This window comes from Silurus aristotelis (assembly GCF_946808225.1).
Source record: "Silurus aristotelis genome assembly, chromosome: 5".
Taxonomy (NCBI): domain Eukaryota; kingdom Metazoa; phylum Chordata; class Actinopteri; order Siluriformes; family Siluridae; genus Silurus; species Silurus aristotelis.
In genome coordinates, this window is record NC_139578.1 from 25,423,400 (window position 1) to 25,449,479 (window position 26,080).

The 26,080-nt window shown below is 38.5% G+C and overlaps 1 protein-coding gene across 11 annotated transcripts; it reads right to left on the minus strand.

Moving 5' to 3' along the window:
• Positions 1-25,394, minus strand: gal3st3 (galactose-3-O-sulfotransferase 3). Of its 11 annotated transcripts, none has more exons than XR_014533839.1 (6): positions 25,084-25,394; positions 24,142-24,429; positions 22,404-22,495; positions 3,911-4,002; positions 1,238-3,819; positions 1-847 (listed from the first exon to the last, which is right to left on the minus strand). XR_014533839.1 is itself a non-coding variant. In XM_083542860.1 (5 exons), exons 4-5 carry the CDS (start codon positions 3,994-3,996, stop codon positions 2,553-2,555), a joined length of 1,353 nt encoding a protein of 450 aa, XP_083398986.1. In that variant the 5' UTR covers positions 3,997-4,002; positions 22,404-22,495; positions 24,142-24,434; positions 25,084-25,279; the 3' UTR covers positions 726-2,552. The 11 variants fall into 11 exon arrangements, 7 of the variants coding, with proteins under 7 accessions (XP_083398986.1, XP_083398981.1, XP_083398982.1 ...); XR_014533840.1 differs by having other exon boundaries at positions 24,142-24,168; positions 25,084-25,382; XR_014533842.1 differs by having other exon boundaries at positions 24,142-24,434; positions 25,084-25,293.
• Positions 25,395-26,080: the final 686 nt, after the last annotated feature.

A 26,080-nucleotide genomic window follows, 5' to 3' on the forward strand; every position in this document is an offset into this window, starting at 1 on the left:
TTTTTTTTGTTTCATTTTATTGGTTTTATTCTCTTTACATAACACACAATCCTTATATCAGAAATGTTGATTGTCAGAAACATCTTGTTTAAAGCTCCTAATTGAAATAAACATACCATCCGAAAGTGACTTTAGAACAAATCCAGTGTCCTTTTACAAAATCCTTCATGCGACACAGTCGCGCTTTTTATAGTCTGTCCATCAGATGAGATGTATGTTGTACCCGTACAGAGTACCCTCTTAAAATCTAAGAACTATAAAAAAAATAATAATTAAAAATCTCAATCAGAACACCTAATATTCACATTCAGTTTGATTTCATAGTTTTTCAATCGTTGTATTTTAAGAATAAAGGAAGCAGGTCACATCCGACAGCTTTGGATGGCCGATGACAGACACTTAACACACTCGAATGCTAAAAAAAAAATGATATGTATGTAATAACTCAATAACACAAGAGCAATTATTTATATGATAAGGAACCCCAGATCTTTAAGATCCCTATATTTTGATTCAAGTAGTAAGTGAGCCCTGGTTTATCTGCTCTGTCCTGCTCACCTCAATGTGAGATGGATGAGATGCACAGCTCTGAGTGGGAAAACAAGGTGTGAACTGGCTGATGTGTGTGAGTACGAGGAGTCACTTGGCGAGACTGTATTCTCACCTACTCTGTAATAAATTCATTATTATCTTAACGGAAACAGAAGATGAAATGTGGGTGCATGCAGTATATTACCAAGGATTCTTAGTGATTGATGTATCATAGTAATAAACTGTAGTCTAGAATAAAAACTTTTTGCAAGAGAAAAACATTTTAAAAGCACATAGATGAAGTTCAGGATTCACGCTGTAAACTGGCACATCTGTTATTCCCCAATCCATGGTTTAAGTGGAAATAATAATAATAATTTTTTTTTATAGAATTGTCAGACTAGGTATACGGATTATTTGTCATAGGAGGTACATCTTTTGCACTAATTACATAGTGTGCCTACTATTCTATTTTAATAGAAGGTGCATCAGTGGAGTCTATTTTGTAGGATTAACACAACTCAATCGACAAAGAAAAAAATACTGTAAAGCGCTAAAGTTTCAAATGCTTTTGTGGATACTGCTGTGTATAAAATAACAGTAATAATTATTATTAATTTGGGAAAAACTAGTACAAGTACAGTCATAGAAAATAGAAGGATTGAAATCATTTTTGGAACACAGTGTTATACTTGGGTTTTCTTACACACACACACACACACACACACACACACACACACACACACACACTTTTATCAGTAGTGCACAAACAGCGCAAGCAAAAAAATTAAATAAAAAAATGATGTTGAAAAATTTACCTGAACACAATCAAATCATGTACCAGCTTTGTAAGAAAATTAGACAGTAACTCAATATTAAATATAAATTATAACTTACATCCTTTTCGTTTGTCGCTTTCACGCTGAGAAGTTAAGCCTTACATGTAGTGTGTGCCCAATTGCACCGCGCTACCTGTCAAGCTTCAAGGTCACTGTGTTACTGCAAATTGCTTTTTGAGACTATCGAGTCCTGCATGATAGCATGACAGGCTATTATCTCGTCTTCATTTTCTGTCCTTCATTCATTCTTTCTCCCAGGTCAAAAGAATTGCAGGAGCAGTGTAACCTAAGCAGCATCAAAAGCAAATAAGATTCAATGATTCAATATTTAAATGCGTTTCACCCTACAAAAGGGTTGCATCGCTGCCGTCGGTCAAGAACTCAAACCAATGAGTTTACAGACAGTCTTCTGTCATTCGAATGAAACGCAGCTTGGATAAGACTTTCTAAAAGGTATCGTCAGTGACTTCATGTCAGAATGTTTGTTCTAAAGTGATAATAAATAATGCACTTACAAAGAACACGATCCAAAGAGGTCATGGACCAAAACATCCAACCGATCGAGACAAAGAAGTCAATCATATTGCCTGTCATTTCAGCATGCAGCAGTTTTATCACCCTCATGTTTCAGCACTGTAGCCTGGGCAGCACACACCCACAGTATATGTAGCTTATCAGGTAACATGGATGAGATAAAAGAGGCTGTTTGAAACTAAGAAACATCTACCTCAGGCCATTACCTGAACATTTTGCTGGCTGTCCCTTCAACAGTAAAGGTGCTTTATTTACAAATACATCTAGGGTCAACTCCAGATGTTATCATGTAGATCTCATGCATAGACAAGTAAACATGTCTTGCCCTTAATAGACCCAAGCTATAAAAAGTCCTCCTGCAAAGGCAGGATATATGTTCGTACCATACCGTATGGGTGAGTACATGAGCTGTGTTCATACACTCACATTTTGCAGCTAAAAAAAAGCACAAATTCACACACTTTGGTCTTTAAGAGATTCATAGTCCTTATTAGAGGAATCCTTAAAGCCATTCACTGAAATGGCACAGATGAACAGGACCTGAGGAGGGAGTTGTTGATAGCTGGTAGAAGCGTGGACCATCACTGTTCTTTCATAGCTCTTTCCCTGCAGTCTGAGTCACAAGATGGAACAATAAAACAAAGGGAACTAATTATGTGAACGGAGTTGAGGTGATTTATGGAAGACCCGTGTGGGTATTCTGGCGCTCCTCCCTGGAGTGCCTGATTGATGTAAAATGGAAGTGGAGGCTTGCTGTTGCTGGTTAACTTGTTTCAGGACAAGATGTTGTTTTGTATTCAAAAAGTACTTATTCCTGTAACGCACCATCTGCATGTGCAGCAGTCGCTTTGAATATTGCACTTCAGGCATTATCATTTTCAGGCACATGTCCTGTGACATGCCGGACTCCTTGGATGCATTGATAGGTAAGTCATAGCCAACTATAGCCACCTTGGAGCTGGGCTGCCAGGGCCGCAGTTCTCTGTTGGTGATCTCTGCAGCTGAGCGCAGCTGAGGTAAATTGCCGCCGTAGCAGCCACGTACCATTTGTTCTTGGGCATGTCGGAGCAGCTTTACTTCTTTGTCAACACAAGAAAGCCCTAGTTCTTTCAGCTGCTTCCAAAGTGTGGCGTTAAAGTGTTTGTACAGTGCAACGTCAATGGCATTCCAGTCTCGGATTTTGTGCAGTTGCGCCTCAGAAAGGTTGTCTTTAGAGGAAGGCATGCGCATGTTTTGCTTGATGTAGAGCACGTCCTCTAGATCCCATGACAATAAATGCCGGAGCAGGACTAGTGATTCGTCAAAAAATTCTGCGATCATGACCAGCGAGAAAGTATACTCTACTTCCGCAGCAAACCGCTTTGCATACCTCTCTAGGTCCGCGTGCGGTCGATCCTTTTCACCACCCAGGTCAAAGGTAAGCGTATTCCGGGCGTACATTGAATCTTTCTCTTCTGGACGATAGTAAGCCCAGGGGTTGTTCAGAAAAGCTTCCAGAGAGCTATTGGGGACTCGCTTAAAAGAGTCGCAGTACTGGTTATAGTAGCTGAACAGGGACTCAAACATGGCACCAGGTTCACGCAAGATGGTGATGTAGATGGTGTTATTGGGCATCAGGCGTTGCAACTCCGAGCGGCTGAAGCGTAGGTGGTTGGTCACAATGTTTGGAGGCAAGGTATGGGGGTGGACAAAATGGCTGCTGAAGAGGCGTGGGTAGCAGAACTGGTGGTCGCACGGGGTGACCGGAAGCCCCACTGTAAGGTTGTTGCGCTCGGCAAAGCGAAAGAATATGTTTTGCACAGTACTGCTGGCTGTCTTGTGTGTCTTGAGGAAGACCACATTGGTGTGTTTGACAGGGCGGCCAATTTGAGGAGAGTTTATGGACGGGCAGATCTGCCTGAATACCTCCATGGGCCTGTAGGGACAAAAAAAGTAATGCGGTTTTACATAAAATGAGAGAAATATAAATAAACCTTTTTATTCATAGTAAGTTAGTAAGTTCTTACCAGCTAAGGTGACCCCCCTGATGCAACAGCAAACTGACAGTGCTAACTGCCAACAAAATCAGGAAAAGTTTCTTTTGAGACATCATCTATTCCTAAGAAGGCAGACAGACATACAGACAGACAGATGAACAGGTTAATCACCTGAGTGAAGCAAGAGACGTTTTTGGTAAATGATAATGTGAACAGAAATGTGAGCACCCACAGAAATGCAAACTAGCAGTAGAGCTGGAAACTAGCTCATCTGTGTCAACTGACAAGGCCACTGCCGCACAATTGAAGTCTGGGAGAGTGTCCAAGCAGGTCTGTGCCCTCCGTACTCTCACTAGCATCATATGGCTGCACCAGGCATCTAATTTCCCTTCTCCTTTCAATTCAGCCATCTTAAATAAAGCTTTAACACAACATCCTGTTTCCCAGCAGTGAAAGCCAGATATCAGGTGAAATTAGTTTAATTATCATTATTAAGGGCAGTTATTTTGAGATGCCATGCCATACAAAAGGCACAGGAAGTCAGTACTGCTAATAAAATAGCTGCCTGGCTTCAGTCAGAGTGGATTGCTAAGCTTTGTTATTTACTGTAACTTGCAATAAAGTTAGAGTACAAGAAGTTAAAAACTTTAGAGAAAAGTCAAGCCAAGGAAATAAATAGATTTAAATAGCAAGTAACACAGTCAGGGATCATGCTTTTATTAGCTAGATAAATTTGCCCATGGAAATTACTTTTAACAATATATGATTTTTTTTATATATATATTTAGTTATTCTCAATATATTACAAATTGCATGAAAGAAATGCCATGATTTGATTTTTTTTTTGTATGGTAGCGCATACAAAGTCTATTTAATCATATATGGAAAACTTGAGCACAGATAAGCACATTTAAATTTTTTTCTTTTATTCTTGTACTAGCTTCTAACATCCCAAGTTCATAAAAATTGATCTAGATCAACACAAGCCACAATCTACCAGGCTAAATCTAAAGCAAATTTATTTTATATTTTATAACTCTTCGCATGTAAAAATGGTCAGTGTAAATGTTATTCACGCTTTTCTGTTATCTTTGTAAACATGTCCATCAGCGAGTGATTCGACTGTGGTATTGTTATGGCCTGCTGCAAAAAGGCAGACTAAAACAGCACCCTTCCAAAGTCGATCCTTGTCACCACCCAAGTCAACGGTAAGTGTATTCCGGGCGTACATTGAATCTTTCTCTTCTGGACGATAGTAAGCCCAGGGGTTGTCCAGAAAAGCTTCCAGAGAGCCATTGAGGACTCTGGAATTGTGTTTTGGGTTGTGTTTCACACTTAAAAACATGTATATATATATAATGCATGCCACATCTGCTGTCTATAAAAGTGTACTACATAAAATCATTTTAGTTTCATTGCACACATATCTGGACCTATGAAAGCGTAATATTTTGCAATGTTGCATGTATTGCAGAACTACCTGTAGCGTGATATAATCAGGATACGAACTGCAGCTTCATTCCATGAAAACAAAATGACATTTCTTAAGACTTGTAGGTTGATTTGACTATATCAAAATTGACTTCAATCCATGTTACAATTTTCAAACGGACAGATAATAGGAACATAATCATTTGGACCCAACAGCCCAGGCAGAGAAGTGAAGCTAAATGTTTAGGACAAAGCAACATCCATTTTTTCCTTGTCGTAACACAAGCTTTCGAGCGCTGGGCCTTCTAGTCCACTGGGACACTGCTGGATCAAGTATCAGGCTAAAGCTCATAAGAAAAGGATTAAAGAGGCAGTCCATTGGAGACTCCCTCAGTGCTGGAAAAAAACAAGAAATCCCCCCCAACCCCCCGTTTTAATTAAACAGGCTGATTGGGTTTCTAACGATCCACAGAGATATGACAGCAGAAAAGGGGGTAATTTGAGAATCGCACAGAGGCGCATGATGTATTCCTAAGAGAGAACCAGAAAGTGGTCTGGGTTTTACAGACAAGAGGGTGGCAAGATGGCAAGAGAAAATGTCATCAATTAATGAAGCAAACATTACAAATAAACACAAATTACTCACAACCTGCTGCCTGGTCTGAAAACATATTATTCATACATACAGGTAGTCGCAGACTTACGACCACGATTGGTTCCGACACGATTGGTCGTAACACGATTTGGTCATAAGTAGAGTAGGCTATATGTACAGTACTGTAAAATGATGTTATAAAAATCTTTAAGTAGTATTTTATCATAATTTTCTTTCATTATTGTTATACTGTATATATCATCATTTTCTTTGTTCATTTTATGCCATTTGTATCATCTCTACACCATTTTGTTTCTTACTGTCGTGCGCGCCGCGGCGCTAGTCGTAAAGTCGTAAATAGGTCGTAAGCCGACGACTACCTGTACATTGTAACTGCCTTTACATTTGACAATGTGTCCACCGTTTTTAAGGCATGTTTATTTTTTTATTATTATTGATTGGTGGCTAGTCTGCTAGTAGTTTATGATAAAATATCTTTGGCTTTTGCCCTCAAATGGCTCCCGGCTGGGAACCAGCTATAAACTCTGAACCTAAACTTATACACTGTGTGATGTTAATCAGTTTTTCGGATTCATAAAATCATTAGATTGTATTTTATTTGTCACACTGTAGTTTTTGTAGTGTTGTATATCATTAAAAGATTGTGGAGCACAGCAGTAAGCTATGCGGCCTTAATCTGGCCTGCTGGAGACAAAGATCTGTGTCCTTTTTTTGATGCATATTCATTACACTTAAATAAGGTTTATTCCACTGCTGTTACATTATATTATCTGGTTTATTTTCCTGGCATTTTGTAGGCCAATAATAGGATGTATTTGGTTTTACATTTTATATTGAAATTACATTTTTAATTTTTTTTTGCATATCTCCCTTTTTTTCTCTTGTGTTATTCAAGATGAAATATTTATTATAATATTTCATTTAATAAATAAATAAAAAAACAGATGATGAATTTGGATGTAAGGTCTTTGTTTACATACATAAATTCACATGCTCATGCTAAGAAGCCTTAAAGCCAGCTTTAAACAATACCGCACATGAAGGCATGCAGGATTTTTTTGTTTTGTTTATTTAAGTACCTGACCACATCATTCATCATTCATTCATGATTCATTGGGCTTTGTTAAAAAGACATAAGTCAGAGATCCGGCATCTCAGGCATACAGGGGTGAAGTACTAATTCTAACATTTTGCTTATTCTATATCTCTTTCTATCTCACAGTTTATTTACATTGCTTTTGTTCCCTTTGTTCATGTATGCCATCGCTTCTTTCGTGCTCATTTACTTTTTACTTCTCCAGGGCACAGAGAATCTGGCAGCTCGAGAAGTCGTTAAATGCAAAGATTTGCTCTAGATAAGGGTACCTGTCTAAGTCGACCCGGATAAGTCACTCTGGATAAAGGGGACCTGGAAAAGTCGCTCTGGATAAGGGTGCCTGATTAAGTCGCTCTGGATAAGGGGGCCTAGATAAGTCGATCTGGATAAGGGTACCTGGACAAGTCACTCTAGATAAGGGTATCTGGACAAGTCGCTCTAGATAAGGGTATCTGGATAAGTTGCTCTAGATAAGGGTATCTGGATAAGTTGCTCTAGATAAGGGTACCTGCATAAGTCGATCTGGGATAAGTCACTCTGGGTAAGGGTACCTGGATAAGTTGCTCTGGATAACGGAACCTGGATAAGTCGCTCTGGATAACGGTGCCTGAATAAAGTCGCTCTGGATAAGGGTACGTGAAGAAGTTGCTCTGGATAAGGGTGCCTGCAAAATGCCATAACTGAACAATAGGTGCCTCTGAGAAATTTTGGTTTCGTTCCAATTTATACTATACATCCAGATCCTTCCACCCCATTGCAGAAACAATCGTGAAGGAATGACAGGGTCAAATTTCATGTTTTATAACACTACCATGTTCTTTTCTGGTCCAGCTGCTGGCAAATGCTTGGCATAGATAAGGGCTTATATCAAGAAATCAGATACTAATCTCATGTCTAGTGTAGTGCACGAATAAATATGCCATGTTATAAACTGACACGTTGCACTTTGTATTTAATTTTTTTTATAGTTTCTGTGAAAATATGTGTCACATATCATTCAGAACACCATAAAGTAGACGCAATAAGAGACACAGATAAACAGAGATTAACGTCTGCTAACAATGCTGTTCAACTAGCTCTACAAGCGCTGTTTAATAAAACTATTTATCACAATGACTGGGATAAAGAGAGTGAGAGAGCAAGAGAGGGGGAGAGAGAGAGAGAGAGAGAGAGAGAGAGAGAGAGAGAGAGAGAGAGAGAGAGAGAGAGAGAGAGAGAGAGAGAGTCATGATAACTATAGCAAACTTGGTTGTGCAATCCTGACCAAAAGAAAAATCCACTTTGTAAACCATTTCGTTTCTGTTTAGTTTAACCCAAGCTCTACTGAGAAACAAGAAAAACTAACCATATAAGGTCAGGAACACAGCCTTCCTAAGATTTTTTTTGTTTTAGTGTTCACTAAAATAATTTATTTTTTCTGTATTATTTTTTTTTTCTTTTATTTACATTCCATGCTTCATACAACAACTTAAATAGACACAATCAGGACTAAAACATATTAATTGGGAAGCAGGTTTTCTAGTGGTGATAGATATTAGATTTTGGGAAGACTAGATTTTGCAGTGTGCTTGTAGAGATTTGTGCTTACAGGGGTGTTAGTAAAGGTGTAGGTGACAAAGCCTGGGGTGAAGCTAGCATTCCAGTTCATCCCCAAGGTGTTCAATAGGATTTATAGCAGGAGATCTTCCACTCCAAATCATATACATTATACAAGTTGGTGTCAAAAATGTTTTGAGCCTAGCTCTGTTAACAAGAAAGTACTTTGGATTGGATCTTCATCTTCGGAGAGAGGGCGAAGTCCACAAGAGCCAAATCTGGTCTTCCTGATCTCTCGTCATCTTCCAGTGATGAACAACTCACTGCAGCATCGTGGTATGTCAAAGGCCGTATGACACTTATGTCATGTCAAACGTCTCTGTGGCAGATTTAGCTATTGATAAAACCTTGGAGTTCACTTTTGTCATGCTGGAACAGGTTTTTAGTTTACTAGTTCAATAAAATTGTACAAAAAAATGAATGTTATTCTACTGCATTCACAACCAATTGTGTGCCTCCAACTTTGTGGTAACAACTTGGAGAAGAACCACATATGGCTGGGAAAGTCGTGTTCCAATAGTTTTGTCCATGCAGTGTAGCTTTGTGTTGCTCTGCTAGATTTCTTGTCAACATGATTATACTGTAATAATCTGTTGGAGTGCATATGTTTGTATTCTGTGTTTCTTCTGATTAAGTCAAGGTCGAGTGCAAATACATACACGTGACGTGCTTTGGGTGGAAATTTTTGGTTTTAATTTGCTGAAACAGCAAATGATAATATTTCACTAAATGGCCATAGCTACAGTGCCTTGCAAAAATGTTTGAATTGTTGAAAATTAATTAGACTGAACTGAGATGATAATTTATGTCCTAAAATGTACCAAACGTATCACATAATACTGAGGTGCGAGATGAAGTTTACTTTTATGCAAATAAATTGTTATATGATCTCAGTATAAACACACGTGTCCCAGAAATGCCCTAGGGTTTGATAGAGAGCAAACAGCATCTTGAATAAAATTCTATTAAAACAAGTCTGAGATAATATTCTGGAAAAAAATTATCTGTCAAGCTTTGTTGAAAATAAACCCCCCCAAAAAAGAAGCATAGCAAAGGGTTTCACTGATTTCCACAAATGTCAACACAGTGCTTGTGATCTGCAGCACCTTGCACCAAAATCTCCACAGTGGTTTTAGCAAACGTGCTAAAAACGTAGCCACAGGTTTACACAGGGGATTTCTTTCAGCTGTGCAGGATTTTTGCCTGCTCATTTTTCCTTTCTATATCATATAGCTGAGGGTTCTAACCACATCACCTCAGATTGGTAACAGGTCACGGATCACTTGTTATAAGCCCACAGCGGGTTTTCCTGCGGGTGCTAGGCTTCCCGTAGCACAGGAGGGAAAAGACTGGTGTTTAGAGCAAAGTGGTGATATGAAACCGCTGTTAGAAAAAAAGAACAAAGCCTTGCACGTTATCTGTGTGAGTGCTTTGTCAGTACAGCCTGTAATGTTTTTGCATGAAGGTCCCACTCACACACACACACACAAATGCAAACTGAAATAATTCCACCCATCGGTTTGGAAAGGAGAATGAAAATTGCAAAATCACATTAAACCAAAGGTATCTGTTTGATGCTAATTAGATGATATTGTACAGAGATGCCTGGTATGTGGTATGTAATGTAATATTTTGAGAACAGTCAAAATTATGAGAATAAAGTGTAAATACTTTGAAAGTCGTAGCTATACGAGATTAAAGTGGTAATATTTTGAGAATAAAGTTGAAAGTTTGAGAATGAAGTTGAAATATTTTGAAAGAAATTACAGAATGGCAAGAAATTCTTTGTCTTTTGGCGCCTTTTTTTGGAATTATAATTAGTAAATAAACACTGCAGCGGTTATGAAGGAAACTTAAGTTATTCAGAAAAAAAATCAGACAGACATTGAGGAAATTGCCTCTTTTGTGGAGCCTAAAGGATATAGATGGATACATCTTGTTATTCCAAGAGTTATTCTCAAGAGACTATGAGGATGTTATTTAAAGAAATACACCCTGAAGGAACTGAACACCTGCACCTGGGTCTGGGGTTAAAATATTTAGACTTTATTCTTGTATTGATACGACTTTATTCTCATAATTGTGGATTTTTTTATGTGGTGCTACAACGCCCTCATAGTTACAAGTAGCTGTAGGTGCATTCAATTTCGTTTGAGTAAGTGGAACATATTTATGAAACTGAATATTCCCAGTACACCCTGTGCATGTTTCTGTGTGTGCGTGTATGTGTGGCTCATTGCATAATCCTGACTTTAGTATTCATCACAATTCCACTAACGCAAGCAGGAACAAGTCGCTCTGCTCATCGTGCTAATGGTGACTCACTCTTTCTGCTGATGCTGTCTTTCTGCAATGCTAATTGGAGGGCAGAGGACTAATAATAATAAAGTGAAAACTGGACTTTTGGACATTTGCAGGCATCAAGATTTGCAGACGTTAAGTTGTGTGGCTTTTCTAGACATTTCTGAACATGTTGATGGTTAAGAGACTCTAAGCACTTTTGTATGTAAGAAGTGGACAAGGGCGTCTGCTAAATGAAGCAAACATATGGCGACATTTAGTCTGTTTCTGTTTACTCCGATCCGTTTACACCATATTCTCAAGATTTTGAGAAATCATGTACAACCAGAGAAGCCTAATCCAGTAGTTGTTTTATTTTTTTATTAGTAAATCTCTCTTTCCTTTAGTTAATCCCCTGGAGGATAGTACATGCCCTGGTGGCACATCCCAAATCGCCTGCAGCTTGACTGAATTATCAAGTGTGATGAAAGCATCAGCAGAAGCTTGGTTCCTTTTCTACACTTGCACTGTGTTCAGGGACTTAAGAAAAGATCTGGAAGACTCCGGCCTTTTTATTTTGAACAGGAGGACCACAAATAACAAAGATGTGTCGATGTTAATAGAAAGATAGGGGAGATGTGGGAGGCAAATAAAACGTGAACAGAAAAATCTAGATTTTCTGAGAAAGCCTGCACGTGTATTTTGAGAGGACAGGAAGAAAGAAAAAAGACAGTGTTGAGTGAAGACACAGACATTGCATGATCGAAGAAAGAGACACACATGAACTTCCCTGAACAAACCTTTTCCTAAAGGAACCTCAAGACAACAACTGGGAAAGGTGAAGGGACTAAAGTATGTAAGTTCATATGCAACACCAAAAAGCCTGAGACCAGCTTGTGCTTGCAGGAGATTACGAGCTATTTTCATATTAACATTCAAAAATTAAACTGATCTGCCACAATGGTCAGGGATATGAACAAATATATGGTGTTCTGACTGGGAAACATTTATATTTATGGCATTTGGCAGATGCATTTATCCACAGCAATATTCTTTACATACAGCTGAGCACTTGTGGGTTAAGAATCCTCAATTGGCAAAGGTTGTGGATGTTTTCAACTGGAAAAGAGTTTCAAAAATCTCCACAGCCACCATCCAAAATCTAGTGGCACATATTCCCAGAAAATTAGGCCCAGAAAAGAGGAACTCATTTGGATAATATAGTATAGATCATGAGGAAATACTGAAGCAGAACCGTATTACTTGATCACAACTGGGTGATGCAGCAGGAGAACAATCTTAAGCATTCTGAACTGTAACGAAATAAAGTGGCCATCACAAAGCCCTGACCTGAATCTCACAGACAAAATTGTGGTCTGAACTAAAATAAAAACCCAAAAATGTCGAGCAGAGAGGCCCATAAACTCAACTGAGTTACACGAGTTCTGTCAGAAGGAATGAACAAGAAAATCCAACAATTCCAGTGCTCAAATTAATCCCATTTACAAATGACATACACTTTATATACCAAAGGAATACAGGATTTAACTTGGGAACAACTAAATGTATTATAAATAATTGTAATTTAATATTTGTAATATTACATTATAATGTAATGTTTAATGTTGAACCAAAACAGGTTTGTTTATTCTTGCGGTCTGTTACATTGTTTAACCAACAACTTTGCAAGTTGATTTACCTTTTACATTTTCAATTCAAATATTTTTGATTGAACAATTCAATTCTGCTCATGTTGATATCAACAAATCAGTAACACTGATGTAAAATAGATCGCTTATAGACAGAACCTGGGTGAAACATGACTTTAAATAATGCCCCAGCCTTTCACACTAAGCATAAACAAGAAAAAAGAAAACATTGTTTGTGGTTGCACTGTGATCTGGAAAACCCTTTAAAAACAAGTCAAACTAGTGCATCATTCCAGTAACTGGCATGCCATTAATGTAATTTTAATCTTGTGCACCTGATGACAAAGATGTCCTTGAACAGCCAGAGTGAGAAAAGGAGATGCAGAGATACAAAGAAAATGTGATGAAGAGTGTGCCTGTGTTTTTCCTGCACTGCTTTGAGAAGATGAAAATTGGCTTTGATGCTTTGAAATTAAATCTTATTGATGCCACAACAGAGGCTAATTTGAGTCGGTTCTAATGCGTAGGTCGGACTTGAAATGTCTGGGACGGCAGAGGACCAGAACCCGGCAAAGGGAAATGTAACACGGCTCGTTCTGACAGGGAGCGTCTTTGTTGGAAGATTTTTTTGAACGGTTTTGTGTTCATCGCCCCTCAGAGAGGCTTGTTTTTCACCACGGAAACCACAGCAGTGCAAAGGTTCATGGGAACGCCACCTGTAAGGGGTGAAGTCAATCATACCTGCACAGGTGAATACCACAACTGTACCCTTATCTGTTCAAATCTATTTATGTTCTGTGCGGTGTGTAGTTGCTGGGACACGTCTAGATTCAACATTCATGTCAACATTCCCAACAGATTACCAATGGTTGCCGGGAATAAGACACCACAAACTCACGTCACTAAATACCTGAGATCAGAGGTCTCTTGAGGGACAAAATAGTGTAGTAATCTATGTGTTGTAAATATTTACTTGGCCACATATTGTCCACATCTAATGATATATTTTATCCCAAAAGAATTGGGTAGGGGGATGATTTTAGTTTACTTGTATTCAAAAACCTTTTTCACTCAATTTTACTGAGCAACACTTGAACAGTAATTGGATTCAAAGAAACAAAATTGTGAACAATACACACAACATTTAGTTTTTGTATCACTTTTTTTTGTATCAGTTTTTGATTTCACAGCTCTGTTGATTGATCAGAAGGTGTCAGTTCAAATTAGCAGGCAGAAACTTACATCAAATACAACTGGGTGATTTAGAAGGACAGCAATCTTAAGTGTATGAACAACAAAAGTTTACGGTCATTGCAAAGCCCTGACCTGTTTCCCATAGAAAAACTGTAGTCTGAACTAGAAAAATACATGTCTGAACAAAGTGGACAACAATACATCAGTTCAATCAAAGGTGAAAGCAGTGCTGAACACTAGTATGTTTTTTATTTATTTTGTCCTGCAGTACATTTATCATTTACATTAGAATAGTTTCATTTTGGAAATTGTTAACTCGCGTAATGTAATGGTTAAAGGTTTGAGATTCACCAATTTGTCCCTTGTTTTATTGTCTACTTTGGGAGACGTTGATGCAATCTGTTTGTCCTTACATGCTTAAATGTTTAAATATATCCAAAATTATATAATGCATTCAATGAAGTAAATATATTTCATACAAATATGCATGTTGTATGTAAACTGTATGTCCTTGATATATATAAGATAGAAAATATGGCTCCTAATATGTAATATCTTACTTTATACTATAAATTGCATACATTTAAAAAACAACCTGTCACCAGACAATAAACCTAAGCCGGCGATTCTTGTGAGAACATTTGTGGAGTAAGTCTTCTCTTTCTGTGTGTCTGCAACAATAGAAAACTCTCTATTAAAAAGGTCTGAGTGGCAGGAGGATGGAACACTGAACTGCATCAATTATGCAACTATAGTTCTCAAAGGTCAGCGCTTTTACTTTTGATACTTATCCACCACTGACAGATAGAAGTAGATCAGATAGTAGATCCAGAGTAACAGCACATGCATGGAAACTGAACAGATTTGTATCTTTATCTTTTTGAAAAAAGCATGAACTTCTTCAGCAGTTTGAGCTACATTTGCTCATCTATTGGATTAGACCACATGGTCAGCCTTCACTCCTCACGTGCATCAATGAGCCTCAAGAAGTTGAGGCCTTGTTCTGTGTGTCAGGTGCAGATGCTGGCTTCAAAAAACAGACACATGAGTGCTGCTAGCATTGCTTTAGAGGTTGCAGAAGTGAAATGTCTGCTGAGGAAGCTGAAGGGGAAGGTGATGAAGTGGCCAAGTATAGTTCCAGACCTGAATCCTACTGAGCAACTGTGGGGCATAATCGAATGGAAGGTGGAGGAGCACCATGTGTCTAAAACCCCAGCAGCTCTGTAATGTCATTAGATGTAGCCACATCCATATACCTATCCATATCTACCTTGTATCTTTTGGAATTTGTTATGAACATTATAAATTTTATTTACTGTTGCAGTGCTGCAGTGCTTTATTTATATATATATATATATATATATATATATATATATATATATATATATATATATATATATATATATATATATATATATATATATATACAGTGAGGAAAATAAGTATTTGAACACCCTGCTATTTTGCAAGTTCTCCAACTTAGAAATCATGGAGGGGTCTGAAATTGTCATCGTAGGTGCATGTCCACTGTGAGAGACATAATCTAAAAAAAAATCCAGAAATCACAATGTATGATTTTTTAACTATTTATTTGTATGATACAGCTGCAAATAAGTATTTGAACACCTGAGAAAGTCAATGTTAATATTTGGTACAGTAGCCTTTGTTTGCAATTACAAAGGTCAAACGTTTCCTGTAGTTTTAAACCAGGTTTGCACACACTGCAGGAGGGATTTTGGCCCACTCCTCCACACAGATCTTCTCTAGATCAGTCAGGTTTCTGGCCTGTCGGTGAGAAACACAGAGTTTGAGCTCCCTCCAAAGATTCTCTATTGGGTTTAGGTCTGGAGACTGGCTAGGCCACGCCAGAACCTTGATATGCTTCTTACAGAGCCACTCCTTGGTTATCCTGGCTGTGTGCTTCGGGTCATTGTCATGTTGGAAGACCCAGCCTCGACCCATCTTCAATGCTCTAACTGAGGGAAGGAGGTTGTTCCCCAAAATCTCGCAATACATGGCCCCGGTCATCCTCTCCTTAATACAGTGCAGTCGCCCTGTCCCATGTGCAGAAAAACACCCCCAAAGCATGATGCTACCACCCCCATGCTTCACAGTAGGGATGGTGTTCTTGGGATGGTACTCATTCTTCTTCCTCCAAACACGTTTAGTGGAATTATGACCCAAAAGTTCTATTTTGGTCTCATCTGACCACATGACTTACTCCCGTGACTTCTCTGGATCATCCAAATGGTCATTGGCAAACTTAGGACGTGCCTGGACATATGCTGGTTTAAGCAGGGGAACCTTCCGTGCCATGCATGATTTCAAACCATGACGTCTTAGTGTATTACCAACAGTAACCTTGAAAACGGTGGTCCCAGCTCTTTTCAGGTCATTGACCAGCTCCTCCAGTGTAGTTCTGGGCTGATGGCAGTCATGTTTAGCTTCTTCCATTTTCTAATGATTGCTCCAACAGTGGACCTTTTTTCACCAAGCTGCTTGGCAATTTCCCCGTAGCCCTTTCCAGCCTTGTGGAGGTGTACAATTTTGTCTCTAGTGTCTTTGGACAGCTCTTTGGTCTTGGCCATGTTAGTAGTTGGATTCTTACTGATTGTATGGGGTGGACAGGTGTCTTTATGCAGCTAACGACCTCAAACAGGTGCATCTAATTTAGGATAATAAATGTAGTGGAGGTGGACATTTTAAAGGCAGACTAACAGGTCTTTGAGGGTCAGAATTCTAGGGGGTCAGAATTCTAGACAGGTGTTCAAATACTTATTTGCAGCTGTATCATACAAATAAATAGTTAAAAAATCATACATTGTGATTTCTGGATTTTTTTTTAGATTATGTCTCTCACAGTGGACATGCACCTACGATGACAATTTCAGACCCCTCCATGATTTCTAAGTGGGAGAACTTGCAAAATAGCAGGGTGTTCAAATACTTATTTTCCTCACTGTATATATATATATATATATATATATATATATATATATATATATATATATATATATATATATATATATATATATATTTCATTTCATCTTCTCCCGCTTATCCATAATTCGGGTCGCGGGGGCAGCAGTCTAAGCAGATTCCCCAGACACTTCTCTGTGTCCAGGGATCGGGCTGTCAAGGCCCCCGCCTACGACTGCTGCCCAATCCCATCGGGAAGTATATATATATATATATATATATATATATATATATATATATATATATATATATACACACACACACATACACACATTTATATATATATATATATATATATATATATATATATATATATATATATATATATATATATATATATATATATATATATATATATATATATTGCCAAAGGTATTTGCTCACACATGAAAATTATTAAATCCAGGTGTTCCAATCACTTCCATGGTTACAAGTGTTTAAAATCAAGCACCTGGGCATGCAGACCGCTTCTACAAACATTTGTGAAAGAATGGATCGCTCTCAGGAGCTCAGTGAATTCCAGTGTTTTACTGTTACAGGATGCCGCCTGTGCAATAAGCCAGTCGTGAAATTTCCACGCTATTAAATATTCTGTTAGTTAACTGTTAGTAGTATTATAACAAAGTGGAAGTGTAGACTCTAGAGTCTGGGTTTGGTGGTTGCCAGGAGAATAGTACTCATCTGACTGCATTGTACCAAGTGTAAAGTTTGGTGAAGGGGGGATAATAATGTGGGGCTGTTTTTCAGGAGCTCGGCACCTTCGTTCCATTGAAAGGAGACTGCGATCCAGGCCTTCTCGTCCAAAACAGTGTCTGACCTCACAAATGCGCTTCTGGAAGAATGGTCTAAAATTCCCTTTAACACACTCTAAACCTTGTGGAAAACCTTCCCAGAAGAGTTGAAGCTGTTCTAGCTGCAAAGGGTGGGCCAACATTAAAAAGAATAATTTAAAAACGTAAAAAAAAAAAATGTAAAACCCTAGAATACACTACATGCCAGGCTGTGTTGTAGATGTCTTGCTCTCGAAAAATATAATATGTTTGGTTTTTAACCACATCAATAAATAAATTCACCCTCTTTGACCTCGGTCAGTCTGCGTGCCTCGTCTCGTTTTCAGTTTATTGGGGTTTGATGTAGACTTTTGAAGTTGAACTGGGCAAACAGTGCTCTTCAGCTTTGTCTTAGTTGGACAATTGTCCTGCACCAAATAGCTTTTTTTTCATCACAGCTGGACTCTTAAACAATGATCCTGTGCCTGGCATTCATGCTGACAAAAAAGGCACCAGATCTTTTTATTCATGTGGTCTTTTTCTTTAGGATTAGGACAATAAAACGAACCCTGCAGAACTATGGGGTGTTGATGTGGATAAATGCGAGAATCATTTCCCTTAATAATACCACACATTGCACAATATAAACTAATACTAAATCAAACAATTTTTTAGGGTCATTATCAACTCCATAAACAAACACCCACACACACACACACACACACACACACACATGCACATGCACACACAAACACACACATTAAGCATCTTTTTTCCAGCGTGTTTAAAGTGCTGACCTATAACCCGGCAGATGAGCTTACAGTGCATGAGGCAGCAGAACAGGCAGAATATCAATGAAGGCGTGAAGAAGAAAAAGATGGACAGGATGGAAAAAAGAAAATCAGATACAAGCTAAAAAGGGATGAGATGACAAGAAAGCCCAGCTGAGGTCGACGAGAACAAATGTCTTGGATAAGGTGTCAGGAGGTTTTGTGGGCTTTTAAAATAATAAGCACACACAAAACGCACACAATCATACAGGTACAGCATAAACATTATACTTCAAGGCTCTTCTCTGTTCTGGCACCGAGGTGGTGGAATAAACTTCCCCTAGATGTCCGTACAGCAGAGTCTTTGACTATCTTCAAGCGACGACTGAAGACCTACCTCTTCCTGGAACACTTAAATTAGCACTTTCCAAGTTTGTAGAATTCAAGAGTTATATTTATATTAAGTTTGTAATCTGGCGTAATCTGGCGTGTAGATTTATTCATTACTAGAGACTCGAAGCACTTTTGTACATCGCTCTGGATAAGGGCGTCTGTTAAATGCCACAAATGTAAATGTAAATGTATAAACCCTGATGGCAAATAAGAGCTAGATCATACCATGTAATTCTGCAAAAAGGCACGGGTGCATTTGCAAAATATCTGATTTGTTCCTTTGAACAAAACAAACAGGCATATAATGACCTGACTGCATCAGCTTTATATTTACTCTGAATTCCACTGATGACTTTTTATTTGGCAGAGCCCTGAAATATAATTTTTGGTTTCATCCCAATGACATTTTTCATCACAACTCAAATCCTTTAATGCGGCTTCTGGCTTCAGACGTTGAGATTAAACACGTCCGCTGCTACCGGGTTTATGCCTCTACACTTTTAGAAAATAACTATTTAGATAACAGTAGTAAATGAGCCCTCCATTCAATTGATTTCACTACAATCAGAGTTTCTTTTATGAAAAGTAACACAACAATGCTGATATCATTTCTATGTTGCTTCTGCAAAAATTATGTTTTTAAAGCTGATTGTAAAAAAGTAAGCAATAAAGGCTGGGTGATGTGTTTAGTTACTTGCACATCCTGAAAGTTAATTATCTTTCTATCACAACATGCACTGAACTGATTTATTCCCCTTAAACCACTGTAATTTGCTTATTAGAAACATTATCATCCTGTCAGAACAGCTGTTAGAGAAAATAAATCAACCTTAACTTCCTTAAAAACTATTAAACCACCATTATTCTAAAACCTATTTGTGTGTGTGCTCTTGTCTCTTGGCTAGTCAAATGAGAAGAATCTGTATTCTAACTGCAATCACAGCCCCATTTAATACTACTCATTTAATGTCGGTTAATATATAACGCGGAAGAAGAATGAAATGTAGCGTGCACTGTGTTCCGCATGGAGGTTAGGGAATCGGTGCATATACACTCGTCTGAGAGAGGAAAGGTTTGTTTTGTGTGTTGACGAAATGTCTTGGTCAAGATACTATTAATAGAATCAGTGTTCAGGATAAAAAAAACACGGAAGCAGACAGAGAAAGAAACATATGAGGTCAAAACAGTGAATTGGGGATAGACTGAAATGTGACCCTGATATCGTAACAGGATATGAAAGTGGAAAAGACGAGAGCAGTAGACGGTTCACAAAGACAGCTATGTTAAAGGTGAAAGCGGAGCTTCACCCACTGAACTGTGTCATTGTTTCTTCTTTGTCTGTCATTTACTCGGACTATATTTCCTTAAATACAAGGTGTGGATTGCGGAAGTATTCTTGACTCTGACCAGCAGTTGTGACATCTGTTTGTTCAATCAGAGGTCATCATTGCTGGGGACATAGTATCTCAATGGTGAAATTGAAAAATAGCTGAATTGGAAGGTTGGGGATACAAACCCCAGTACCACCAATCTGCGATTGTTGGGTCCTTGAGAAAGGAAGTAAACCTAGCTCCAAGGGGCGCTGTATCATGGCTGACCCTGCGCCTTGACCCCAGCTTACTAACTAGCTGGGATATGTGACAAGAGAATTTCACTGTGCTGCTCTGTTCTTTCTTTCTATAGCACCAATATGTTTCTATGGGAACAGCAATGGTTTCCATAGGAGTCTCCAGTGTCAGCGCTTTGTAACAGTTTACATTTTCTGGCACACGAGTTTGGGTTTTCTGTTTTTTTGGTAACGTAACAAGCAACGCAACAATTGTCTCTTGAATGCTCCAATTGACGATCCTCATAAACTGATAGTTAAAATCATTGACAGACTGCTGTATAAAAAAAATAATAAAACTTGGAAAAGTAGCAGAAGTTGACTCACACTACCACTGGTGTGCCAACTGGATGTCCCCACATGCTTAAGTTAATATCTACTGTATATAAGTTACTGTTTATACAGTGACACAAAGTATGTTCAGTGCTAGCGAGATTTTTATTGAACAGGGAGCAGCATTACTGAGGCGCACAACTGTAACGTGTGTAATTGTGGTGCCATGTGGTTGTATTTTATATCAAGTTGACAAGAATCGAAAAAAGGTCCATAAAATATTTAATGGAGCCTCTATTCTACATACAACAGGGAGGATTCGTATATTGTTTGTTATATATAAAATCATGAACTGAATGGACAGGATACACAGAATAACTAGGAATGGTTTAAAAGAAAATCACAATTATAGATCATCACCTTTAGAATGATATTCATATTCTGTTTAAAAGGTCATATTCGTATTAAACAAACAAACAATAAACAACACACTGAAAAATGAAAACATTTTTTTTTTTTTACCCAACTTACAAAATCTTGCACTGTACTATTTCTTTATCAGCGTTTAGCTTCACAGGAATCATTTAACAATGCATCATGGAAGCAGTGCATACACATTGGCCTGTCTCTAGCACACACACACACACACACACACACACACACACACACACACACACACACACACACACACACACACACACACGAACACAGTGGCTAATTATTCCTGTTCATTTATACCAAGACAAGACTTTAAATTTCATTCACCATCTGACACCACCAACACACACACACTTCTCTTCGGCAGCGGAGAAACCACCAGTAAATATTTTATCATTTGCCAGCCTACCCGGGTTCCTATTTTAAATGCCAAAACACACACATGACCATTTTTCACCTCACACACACAAATTCATATGTAACTTTACGACCTAGAGCGACCTCCATAAAATCATCAAGCCTCATCTGCCATATGTCTCTCTTGTGTCATGCACCACAACTCTAATATAATCTTCTTTTAAGACACTCACATAGACACACACACACACACACACACACACACACACACACACACAATCATGCTGACCTCAATAAGGATAAAAGCTAAACAGCTATACTGGCGGTTCGGAGATAAAAACAAAATGACCTTTCCTGCCAGTTTTTGCAGAAATGTTTTGCTCAGAAAATCAGATCAGCTCTGATCCTCGGCCAGCCTTCACAAGCCCATATCACTGCGTGCTCGTTCTGTCTCCGTCAGCGCTCGCGCTACAGACGTTCCACAGAAATTGCTTTCTAATGACTTCCTAAAGAGTGTGTCTGTGTTTGTGTACAGGGATATGCAATGACAGATAGCGACAAATACACAGCAAAAATCTTCACACAATCCAGATATTTATGTATTTTATATGGACAAAATGATCAAACAAAACCGAGCTGATATCTATATCAAGATGTAGATTAAGAAACCTAACAAATCCTTTTCTTCAAGGACACCTGATTATAAACAATCTCTTCAAATCTCTTTTAAAATTATAAAGACTTTGAGTACGAGACGATACTCTTTTATGAACATATCAGTACATGCGTCAGATTATCCACTACTGCAGGTGAGAGATTTTATACATGTTTTATTCATTGATGTTAGAGGACGGAAACAGAAACCAAAATTCGACTTATTTTTTGTGTCACTTTTGTTCAGGGTAGCTAGTTAACCCTCATTAAATTGAATTAAACACACTAAAAGTTTGTGGACAGGCATAAAATATTCATATGTGCTTTTTGAACATCACATTCCACATTTAGTCCTTATTTCCTGTTATAATAAACTAGATCTACTAGATTTTGGAGTGTGCTTATGGAGATTTGTACTCACAAGGGTGTTAGTAAAGTCAGGTAGTGATGTAGGTGAGGTGAGGAGGCCTGGCGTGCAGTCAGCGTTCACATTCATCCCAAATCGTGGTCATCCTGTTACAGATGTAAATGTATATTCTAATGTAATGTACAGTGTGTGTTGGGGTAAATACACATTCTGTAATTGCCCCAGATTTATAACATCAACATTATTGAAATGTCTACTTGGTCTATTTATCAGATCATTCTACTCCTAAACTTTCAACAACAAGAACAACAAAAAAAAGGTCCATGCCTGTTGATCCTATTTATAGGCCAAGTCCTCTCTTTTTTAGCTACAGCCATTTGAATTAAAGGGACCAGTTGAGCATGTTTATGGTCGTGAGACATCAGCGATAAATGTAACAAAATTATTTGATAAATTGGAAATGATGTGCTGTGGCTTCCATCACTGTAGCAAAAAATAAAAAAATATATAGATATATACTTTAGCAATATATCAGACCCGCTGCATACACATTGCAGACTACTGGGGACCCCCCTGCTGTTTATAAAACACTTCTCTTTTAAATGATACTAATAAATCAAGAAAGTAGCAAAAATTAAATGTGTGTAGTTGAAAATCCTTTTATTTTTTTTCCTGGACATATTTTCTTACCCTATTTAAATGTACAATTTTGCATCTATTAAACTGCATTAAAATTCTGGACTTGGTCACCTAAAATATTTGGACAAGACAGTCGGAAAAGCACACGTAACTCTGATGAGTACATCCTGTGACTGCACATCACGAGACTGATGAACAGACTCACCTGACTGAGCAACTATTAACAGTCCTGAATATTTTAGCTAATTATAGAAGCAGACTTTCCTGAATTGCCAATCTATTGAGTGAAGTCTTTAATTTACTGCAGTTAGATTATGCACAACTTAATGCTATGGAAAAATGACTAACTATATATTATTAAAAAAATACAAAAAAATACATCTTAAATAAATAAATAACATAATAACGTGTTGTATGTAATCAGGATTTCAGGGTTTGTAACTTCAGGGTTTTGTAATAATGTACTGTATTGGGTCAGAAAATTCTGCATTGTAACGAAACTCATGGTAATTTATCGTATCATAATGCATCATATCATGACGTATCGAATCATACTGTAAAATATCGCATCGTAACATTACGTATCCTAATGTATCATATTGTAACGTATCATATCGAATCATATTGTATTATAATGTATTTTATCATATGTATCATTTCATATTGTATTGTATCCTATTATATTGCATCTTATTGTATGTATCGTGTCGTAATGTATCGTATCATAATCCTGATGTATTGAATTGAAAAGTTTCAAAATGTTATGTATCGTGATATATTATATCGTATCGTAATATATTGTCTTGTAATGTGTTGTGTAGAAATGTATCAGATTGTAATGTATCCTATCACAATATATCGTATTGTAAAATATCATATTATAATGTATTTTTGCATAATATATCGCATCATAATGTATCATGTTGTAATGTATTGTATCGATTTATGGTATCGCAATTTCATATCATCAGATTGTAATGCATCGTATCATATCGTATCATACGTGTCATATAAAGTATCAGATTGTAAAGTAACATTGTGTCATAATGTCTCATATTGGTATCTAATCCCAATGTATTGCATCCTAAAGCATCGTAAAAAAGCGCGTCCTGTCCATCATCCCCCTGCGTTAGAGTTAGAAGAATATACCCACCTGTCTGTGTGGATTCCCTGCACGGTGCTGAAGAAGGTCGGAGTTTTTCATGGAAAAAAATAAAAGCGTCAGTGAAAATCAGAGAGCAGCCAGTAAAAGAACGCGGGGAAATGAATGGGAGAGGAGCTGCGTCTCAGCCTCCTGAGTGCCGGAGTGACCGCAGTGGACACGCGGCTGATATGTAAGCAGCAGCAGGCTGGGTTGCCAAGACTGTGCCTGATTGGCTCGTTTAGATCAAGAGTGCGCCACCGTGTAAACACCCCGGGGATGCGTCATGCGTCCGGATGCCTGATCTAAATGATATAATCGGCTTGAGGTTACAGTTGGAATGATGATGATGATGATGATATCCGCCATCATCATCATCCTGTATAATAAAATTACAGGTACAGAAATCTACGTTCACTGGCAACACAGTCACGCGCTGAAAGCAAATCGGCAACGCATCATTTCAGGATGGAAAACAAATTCAAAGCAGGTTTAGGTTTTAGCTCAGAAAACCCATCAAAGAAATCCACTTTTGTTTATTTTTCTTGTGTTGGTTTTGAATTTTTTTTTATGTCCTACACTCGGGAATGTCACACACACACACACACACACACACACACACACACACACACACACACACATGATGACCACAGCCTGTACATATATCCATTGTAAAGTGCATATACTGTAATGCAGAGACCCATGAAGATCCCTTGCACACTATCCCCTTAACACACACACACACACACACACACACACACACACACACACACACACACACACACTAATTCCACCACATCTGTTCTCTATAGACAGACTATAAGCTATGTAACAAACACACGCGCTCTAGGTTATACACTAGCCTATACATACACACACACACACACACACACACACGTATGTCATGAAAACGTAGACACACACGCACACACTCTCACGCGCGCGCGCGCTTACCTCTGTCGGTACACTGAGCCTGATAAAGAGGCTTCATGTATTCACGTGCACACGCACTCACACACCGCGTCCTTTCTTATTCTTATTATTATTATTCCTCCGACGTGTTTTTTCTCGGACACCGGTGGCTTCACGCCAGGGACAGGATTCGCGTATACCCCTTACACACACACGCACTCACTCACACTAGCCGCCGGCGGCTGTTGGTTCTCGCCGACGTGCCCCTTGCGCGCGCAGGCGGCGTAAACGCGCGCGCCAGTGCCACCGTAGACACCCCCCCCCCCCCCCTCATTAAATGCGGTGACCAATGCACACGCACGCACACACGCAAACATTTCATTTTATTGCACGCCATCGCATTCTAGATTATCGGTCACGTAAACACGCTTTAATGACCCCCCCCCCTGATTAATCAGTCATGCTGTTCCCATACTGCTCGAGCAGAGTTCAGGAGAGGAGAGTGTGAAACAGCTTGGAGTATACCCCATGAGAGAAAAATCCAGGCCTGTAATGTTTAAAAGCAGCCTCAAATCAATTTCCTCATCTGAAGTGGTTTGTTCCTATAGCCTAGTTTAATAAGACTTTGGGGTCAGAGCGAAGGATCATAGCCATGCCATGGTGTGGTTAAATGCCTGCAATTACCAAGCCACTTCTGTTCTTTAATGACTACCACCTACCATGATGAATCATAGTCTACATATTTAGAGGTGGTAGCTTAGTGGTTACAGGTATTTGGAGGTTGTGAAGGTTATGAGTTCAAATCCCAGCTTCCATTCCTGCGCCTTGTAACCCCAGAGCTGCCCCCGATAAGGGAGTCTGCCAAATACCGTAAATGTTGAAAATGTAAGTCTAGTAGCATTAACATAAACCAATGAGTGTTTCAGGATTTAGGATTCAGGAAAGCATATATAACAGTCTACAGCACACGTAATACAGAAGATCAGTCTGAACATAAGGATTGGACATTCAGTTTCACCCAACCTTTTGTCTGGTTTCT